Source organism: Syzygium oleosum, unplaced genomic scaffold, assembly GCF_021117445.2.
Source record: "Syzygium oleosum isolate NSW1041296 unplaced genomic scaffold, Sole_v2.1 Sole_v2.15, whole genome shotgun sequence".
NCBI classification, from domain to species: Eukaryota; Viridiplantae; Streptophyta; class Magnoliopsida; order Myrtales; family Myrtaceae; genus Syzygium; species Syzygium oleosum.
In genome coordinates, this window is record NW_026607499.1 from 8,361,945 (window position 1) to 8,370,147 (window position 8,203).

The following is an 8,203-nucleotide window of genomic DNA, read 5'->3' on the forward strand; positions in this document are numbered from 1 at the left end:
CACCAAAGATTGTGCATATCATGCGACAATGGTGGTTAAAAAACGAGCGCTTTGTTCGTTTGAATCACTTAGTTGTGTGTCCTCATAATGCAGAAAAAAATCTCTTTCAATGCGCATTTGGGCAGAAAGTTTAAGAGTAACACAGAAGAAATCGAAAGACATTTGTGAGATCATTGTCGAGTTATATTAAAATTTGAGATTCTAGATGAATGCATGAATTTACCTATCTATTTCCACCATGTTGACTAGTTAAGCCTCCGCGATTACAGAAATGGAAAATTGCGTGCAATCCCTCCAACCAGGATTTCCTCAGCTTGCTGACCATAGGAGAAGCATGGCTTGGCTAAGATACAATCAGGGTTAAGGCTACTTGTGTTTTAGGTGTTCATTATCAAATTTCGTGCGACTTATTTACAAGACATTACCATAAAGCATGTCGATAGATACACGAAATTGACCCGCCAACAAATCCCAATGTAATCTTGGGGTCTATATCCAGAACACACACTCTGGTAGAAGGAAGCACTTTCCAAAAATAAGGTCCAAAGCGTTTCACACATTCTCATAAGGCATGCTAAGTTCTATATTTGTCAATGAAGCTATGATAAGAAAGAGTCCCGCTTAAGAGAGGTGTCCTGGAAAATACATTATTCTCTTGATGGAGTAAGCCCTCTTAACATGGTTCTCTCCATAAGCCCACGTAGGTAAACTATCTTCAGCGCACTCTCCTTGGTTTCAATCTACCGAAATTTTTTAGAAACAGCTCAAATCTAAACAATTGATCTTTTCAATTACCTGGAACCAAATTTTTCCCTCAACTAGGCATGGGCGATCGAAAAGGTTGATGAAAGCCATGAAAGTGAGCTCAGCAAACTTTATCGCAATCGAGTTCAAATTCAGCACCAATTGGCAAATGATCACTCGGATGGTAGTAGTTTGGCAGCCCGCCGACCACCTCCTCCGAGTCTGATCCGGGGAGCTCTAGGAAACCGACGGGCTTGATGTCTGAGGAAGGGCAAAAGAATATATAATCCAGGGTACCGGTGAAGTCTGGAGTGCAATTGGTGAATGATGGCTCCCCTCTAGTAGAAGCGTAAACACTGCGCAGAGGAATAGGAAGCTCATCCAAACATTCTATTTCTGGTGTTGTTGACGAAAGGTCACCTGACACTAGGGACTGATATACCTGAAAGAATGAAGTACATTGAACATATATTTTTAATTGATCTCAATGCACACTGAATCTACAAAAAGCAAAAGCAAGCACACAAACTAGTAGGCTAGTCTGAGTGGCTACGCTTCTTGTACCAACAATTGTGAGCCTAAAGAGGCCTATTAGCGCTGGAAGTAGAAAAAAATGAACTGTCAGAAACAGAAAAAGACTCCTATTTAGAACACTCGGGCAAAGAAAACAACGAATTTTAGCTTGGTCAGGTTAGGACTCCTGAATTACCGCAAAGCCACCAAAAAGATTGGTAAGGACAGTAAATGCACTCAGCCTTCCCAAGTTATCAACTTTAACTAGGGATATCCAGCCACTAGATAAGTAAATACAAGACCAGCATGACAGTTATCTCCCATAAGACACAAGAGAAAGATACAGATTAATTCGACCCAGAAAAAAGAAGCGAACCTTGTCTCCTGGAGTTGAATTGAAGTCACCAGCCACAATAACAGAAGGAATGCAGTCAAACTTTTCAGAAACCAGATCCCTGAATTGGGCTAGCCGCGATAACAGATACTTGGCTTGAGCGAGCTTGACATCAGCCCATTTAGGATCCCTGAACTCACAAGTCTCAGTATTCTCTACAAACTGAACTAGTCGATAAAAGTGGATACCATATACAATAGCAGAATGACAATTTACCAATAAATGTAGGTATTTGCCACGACAATGAGATGGCGGGACAGATCCTTGAGTCTAAATGCAGCTAAAATTCCAACACAATCACGTTTCAATCTTACACGAGGATCATTGGGATCTCCACGGTTCTCAGGAGTATTTGTGGAAGCTGAAATGAAAAAACTTGACGTGAGCTTTTAAGTAGAAAAATCTTTTGAGAATTTTCTTCTCAAAGCAGGCTTTAGAAAGATTGCTTAGGTCAATGGAAATTGCTTCGTATCTTTTCCCACAAAAACCCCAAAGAAATGGAAAACATCTACTTCCAACATGTCACACATATACCATTGCCACTGATCTTAGCATGAAGAGAGAAAACCAAAATGAATAGGATAGTCCTAACAGCAGCCTAATCAAAGGAAGTTCGGTAAGCAACACCTTTTCTACTGACCGAATACAATACCGATACAAGTCAGAAAAATCAAGTGGGAACCAAATGAGCTCCTATGCAATGAATAAATGTTCAAAGACAGCAGCTCTATGTGCATAAGATCATGCCGAGTGCAATTGCATAAGGATAACTTAACTTTCTCCGGTTTCTTGGAAGGACGTTATTTTTCTTACAGCAGAAAACTGATTAAGAATGGCCGCCCAAACCATAATAAGATCCCAACTAATGGCTTCTTAAGATGAATTTCTAAATTCTATGTCCAAAGTTGAAAATAAGTCATCAACATTTAGAAAATCATCATAGGAAAGTTATGCTATGTCAAACATAATGTTGCTGCCTTAATCTGGTCTCACATCATGTAATTTCACCATTTAGACTGCTTTCCCTGGGAAGCAAACAGATCAAGGCAGCCAAAAAAAAAGAGCGAATTTCCTCTGGCACTTTGTAACTATTTGTAACCATCTCTTCTGGTCTGTAAGGCCAACACAAGAATAAACCTCACATTTTCAAGAGGATAGGATTAAAGATCCATATCCCATAATTTAGAGCCTTACATTGGTACTAATTCTTTACCGGTAAAAATCGTAACTAACCAATGTAAACCAGGTACCGTATAGGACTCACAGAAAGGGCATAAAAATTTAAATGAAATCAAAGCTGCAACATATCCATATATGGCTGATCTCGTCTTCTAGATTTTGCTCCTGCTGTATATCTAAAAGCAGTCATGTCTCAATCAAGCTACCCCTAGTTGGATGGATCTAGCTTATTTGAGTGATACGGGGCACACATTAGATTCAGAATTGCACAGTTGAATTCAAAAGTACGATTGGTCGTTAGCTCACTTAAATATGCTCTATCAATGAAAAGATTGAAGTATACTAGGCAATGACGATAGTATAGATGATGCTAAATATGTAGCAAGAGGTCTTCTCATAGCCCAAGCAGCAGCTTCATTGTTCTAATACATGTCCATTGCCAACCAATGACTTGTGGAGTCAGCTCCAGAAAATAAGCCCACGAGGTAAACGGAAAAAGATGACAGGAACAACCTAACATGATAGAAGGGGCCAAATAACTTTACCAGGATTTGTCTGAATATTTCTATTTCCATTAGATTGCTCAAGAGTATCCTTATTAGCACTTCCATCCTTATTATCTTCAATCGAGTTCACAAGATCATTGTAGTCTATCTTCTCCTCCAAAACTAACTCGGCCCTTCATAAAATAGCACCACTGAGAAAAGTTGGATTCAGATCAAAACTAACAAACAATTCACCATCACCACTCAACATTCGAGAGAACCTCCCTATCCAGTGAGGGAAACGAAAAAAGGATACGCATATTAGTGATGGCCACTCACGAAGGTTGCACAAACAGTCATATCTTTCAACGAAGCCTTTTTTTTTTTTCCAAACTTTTCATAAATGAACAATTTTATTAGTTCTTTATACAAGAAACTTACAACGATAAGAACAGTTTGAGCAACAGAGAAGATAAGCAAAACAAAACCAGAATACATGAATTTAAAAGTGATGATTTCCGGGAATTTCACTCTTAGGAATTTCTTATTTTCTAATTGAATGGGAAGAAAATCACTTTTCATTGTAAAAGATGATATAGCCCCTAAGTAATCAACTCTCAGCACAAACAACATAAATAATCAAGAAGACTAATGAAGCATGAATAGATTATAGGACTAAAGATTAGACAAAGAAAGGTTTTTTTATAACTTACAGCAAGATGCTGCCCTACTGTCTAAGAAATCAGCTGCATGTTTTGCCAACTGATAATGCTACAACGAATACATTCTTTGGCAAAAATGAATTCTACAACAAAGATCCTTTCCCATTTCCAGCAGAACTTTTAAAGGTGTGGAACCAGAAATGAAACTTTGACAGCAAAGACTAAGTCAAACAACGTAAATACACTTAGCCAAGCCACGCAAGTAACCTTGGAGAATTCGATTGAGCATATTTTTAACATCCATAAATTCAACTACCACTCAGATTTTTCCACTCATCTTACTGTTCAATTTTGCAATAAAAATTTGTCGCACATGCACCATTTTATGCTCATATACAAGAACAAACAAAATAAGAGCCAAACTACCTGTCTTGCTTATAAAAAATGCCACAACCATCACGTTTCCGTCCACTTCTCTGAATATATAGACCAGAGTAACCTAGAATTTCCATTTTGCCTTTGTAAAATCCATCGTATTCATCCACTTCCTGGTGAAGATTGGATTGTCAACTATGCCACGGAATATCAGGTAAGAATCACATAAGAGAGCGCAATGAAGAACGTAAGAACAATAAATTAACAGAATGTGCAAATAGCATAAACAAATCGAAGGAAAAGTAGATTCAAAACCTGTAGGCAAAGAAAGTCAGCACCAAGGTTTTTAAGAACAGTTAAAATTGCCTGAGAACGAGCTTTCCACCTGCAAAGGCGTTTAGCTGAACATGAATTAAGCTAATAATGTCCATATGCAACTAGTGGACTAAGCAATTTGCTTCTTTCAAGCACTTCATGATCTCCTCCCTCATTTTAGGGTAGGCAGTGAGAATCGGATAGGAGGAGATAACAGAAATTCACACGAGGAGACTTCAGGAAGACAGAGAAAACTACGGCAGCCTTTGAAACACATTAAAACCAGCCAATGTGATCCAAAGTATCAAACTTTCTAACATGATTAATACAAAAGTTCAAAGTAAATGATGCAACTACTTCCAAATTGTGAATCCTACGAGATGGAGTCATATTAGCCAAGAAAGAAACATTCTCAGTACTGCAAAATTTCCAAATCAAGGAGCAATAGTTCCATTTACAGTTGTAAGTTATAATGCTGATTGACAACAAACTCTCCAGGGGTAGAAAACCAGAACATTAATAATTATCCCTTCATAAGGGCAGAATTAACATCACTTCCACAAAGAGAGACTCACATTCAGAAAGATTACCTGAGACAAGGAGATGGAGAGTACGGAAACAAAGAACTCTTCACATACACCTAAGGCCACAAATTGAACCGAAAAGGCGGATCATGAGAAAAACAAAATTGCTCCTAAAAAATAGACTAATAAAATAAAGTTTTCAGCATAGTGGTCAAACAAGGAAGGCTTCAAAACACTAGATCATTAGAATACATATTAAAATCTTCCCGGCTGCGCAGCCAAGCACATAGTAGATGTTATGACCGAAGAGAGAGTCAATGCAGCTATAATTTAAAGAAGAAATAGTAGATAAACTGAGACTATACAAGGAGCCAGTTCTTACTATCGTACATGGTAATAAGGCATAGCATACCTGAGCCAAGATGTTATACGATACAAGGCGGAATCTGAAGCCTGAAAAAAGGCAGAAATTGAGATGGGAATAAATTTCCAACTTCCAATATTATATGTCATAATCATAACCATCCATCATTTTCATCTTCAATTCCTTCCAAAAGATGCAACAAATTTCAGCAACAGCTAAACCGTAATTAGCTAGACAAGACAAAGCATGACAACGGGCCTAAGCAAGCACGCACATCATCTTCATGCTTTTACTACAACTAGCTTCAAATTTCAGCTCAGAGCACAAAATCTCTCACTAAACGCCAACTAAAACGCTCCTCTGAACACCCAATCAGCCACAGGGACATCGCCAATTCATTATAATACTCAATTAGCTCCAACACAGCTCAAAACACAAATCCACAACAAGACACCAATTACACACTCCTCTTACACCAAAAGCAGCATTAGCAAAATCGCCAAAAATCACGAGCTACGCATACACACCATCAGGTTTGCTCCTGGAGTGAACATCGGCGCCTTCGACCGACACGAACTTTTGAGAAACCGGTGAAGGTTTGGTGCTCATCTTGCGCAACCGGATTCTGCGGGCATGAACGCCGGGATTCGTGACTAAAAACCATCTGAAAACGGATATTGCTCTTGAAGAAAAGAAGAAGAAGCAGGTCGAAAGATGATTACCTTGAGAAGGAGGAGGGAAGAAGAGAGAGACGCGGATTTGCGATGGCGACTCTCTGCATGGAGCGATGCTTAAAGCTAGCGACACCGGAGTAGGTTTTCCGGATCGGAGAGCGGCGGCGACGACTGTGTCGCGTCGCGGGTTGAGGCGTCGACAACGGCAACACAAACAAAATGACGGTCCAAAGCTCGAACCGTTTTAATAAATTGAACCGAACTGGTATTTTTTCTTCGGTTCGGTTCGGTTCACAAGAACTACCGGTTTTCATTATGATTCCTGGCGTGCGAATTATAACCATTCCATTTATCTGTTTTTCTATTTTTTCGTTTCAAGAACAGATTTGGAACATAAAGTAATTTGGCAAAACAATTTCATTTTTTTTTATTTTCAGGACAAAATTTTAACATAGAATTAGGTTTTGAACATAAATGAGTAGTAGGTTTTTTTTCACTTTTTTATTTTTGTAACGGAAACAGAAATAACGACTCTCTTAATGCTCGCCTCCACCCCTACCCCCCGCGCATGCCCACCCGCCTACCATTGGCCATCCGCCTCCGCCCGATGGCTGTCGGAAATAGAAATTTTGTGTCGTTATCAAACTTTACTTTAGATAATAAAAATAGTTTTTTCTATTTCTAGCTAGAAATAGAGCCGGGGAAGAGAATGGTTAACATTCGCGCCCTAATTAGCTCTCATGCACGCACAAGATGTATGTGATTGCTTTGGGAAAATTGTCCAAAAAGTTATAAACCTATTGTACTTTTGCAAATTCAGTCCTAAGCCTTTTGACTTCTTGCCAATTGAGTCCATCCGGCCAATTTTGGCCAGCCGCCGCTGATATGGCCATCGGCCGTCCAGCTAACACTGATGTGGCAATTTTTTAATTTTTTTTTCTGCCCTTTTTCCCTATGGCCGGTTCGACGACCCGCTAGAGGCATGGGCTGGCGAGGTCAACCTCTAGCGAAGCTCGCCCCCGTCAACCATTGGCGAGGGTGAGCCTCGCCCGCCGCTGCTTGGGCAAGATCAAGGCCGACCTCACTGTTGCTGGGCGAGGTGGAACCTAGCGATAGTGAGGTCGGCCTCGCCCAGCCATGGCAAGGGTGACTTGCAGTCGTTGGGCGAGGTGAAACCCAGAGACGGCGAGGTTCGACCTCGCCATGGTTGGTCGAGGCTCGACCTCGCCAGTTTTGGGCGAGGTGAAACCCAGTGACGGCGAGGCCGACCTCGCCGTCACTGGGTTCACCTCGCTTTGGCTGGGCGAGGTCGGCCTGGTAGCGGTGGGTGAGGCTCGCCCTCGCTAGTGGTCGGCGGGGGCGAGCTTCGCCAAAGGCCGGCAAGGCAGCATCTCTGGCCAGTCACCGGACCGACTAGAGGGAAGAAGGCAGAAAAAAAAAAGAAAAAAATTAAAATTTTTGAAAAAAATATTAACAAATTGTCACATTAGCGTTAACTGGACAGCCGATGGCCACGTCAGCATTGGCCGGTCAAAATTAGCCGGATGGACTGAATTGGCAAAAGTACAATAGATTTAGGACTTTTTGGACAATTTTCCCAATTGCTTTTGCCTTTTTTCCTCTGAATCTAAAATGTCTTCGTTATTGGACTTGAGCAAATCCTTAAAAGATTCCATCTTGGTTCTTGTTTGGATTTTGGGATCACCGGGATATAAAATTTCCAGAAGGTATTCTTTTTCCCGAGAGAAGACAAAGATACAGGAAGAATCGGCCCGACTTGAATCAGTCCCAAAATGGCGCGCTTGATCTATGGGCGGTTTTGTATGTCTATGTTTTAGGCCGGGCTAGAATTTCAAGCTTCCCAATGGCCCAGCTCAGTCTGAAATATTTGATAATTCATTTGCAATAAATAAACATGAAAACCCTTAATATTTTTTATTTTGAAGTCTAAAAAATCTTAAATTCTTCAATTGA

The 8,203-nt window shown here is 40.4% G+C and overlaps 1 protein-coding gene across 1 annotated transcript; it reads right to left on the minus strand.

Moving 5' to 3' along the window:
- Positions 1-565: 565 nt before the first annotated feature.
- Positions 566-6,463, minus strand: LOC115675522 (carbon catabolite repressor protein 4 homolog 4). The gene is made up of 10 exons (XM_030598232.2): positions 6,278-6,463; positions 6,083-6,180; positions 5,604-5,644; positions 5,258-5,307; positions 4,668-4,737; positions 4,404-4,525; positions 3,376-3,509; positions 1,868-2,012; positions 1,634-1,781; positions 566-1,186 (listed from the first exon to the last, which is right to left on the minus strand). The coding sequence occupies exons 1-10, from the start codon at positions 6,334-6,336 to the stop codon at positions 866-868; spliced, it is 1,188 nt and encodes a 395-aa protein (XP_030454092.2). The 5' UTR covers positions 6,337-6,463; the 3' UTR covers positions 566-865.
- Between the last annotated feature and the right edge of the window lie 1,740 nt (positions 6,464-8,203).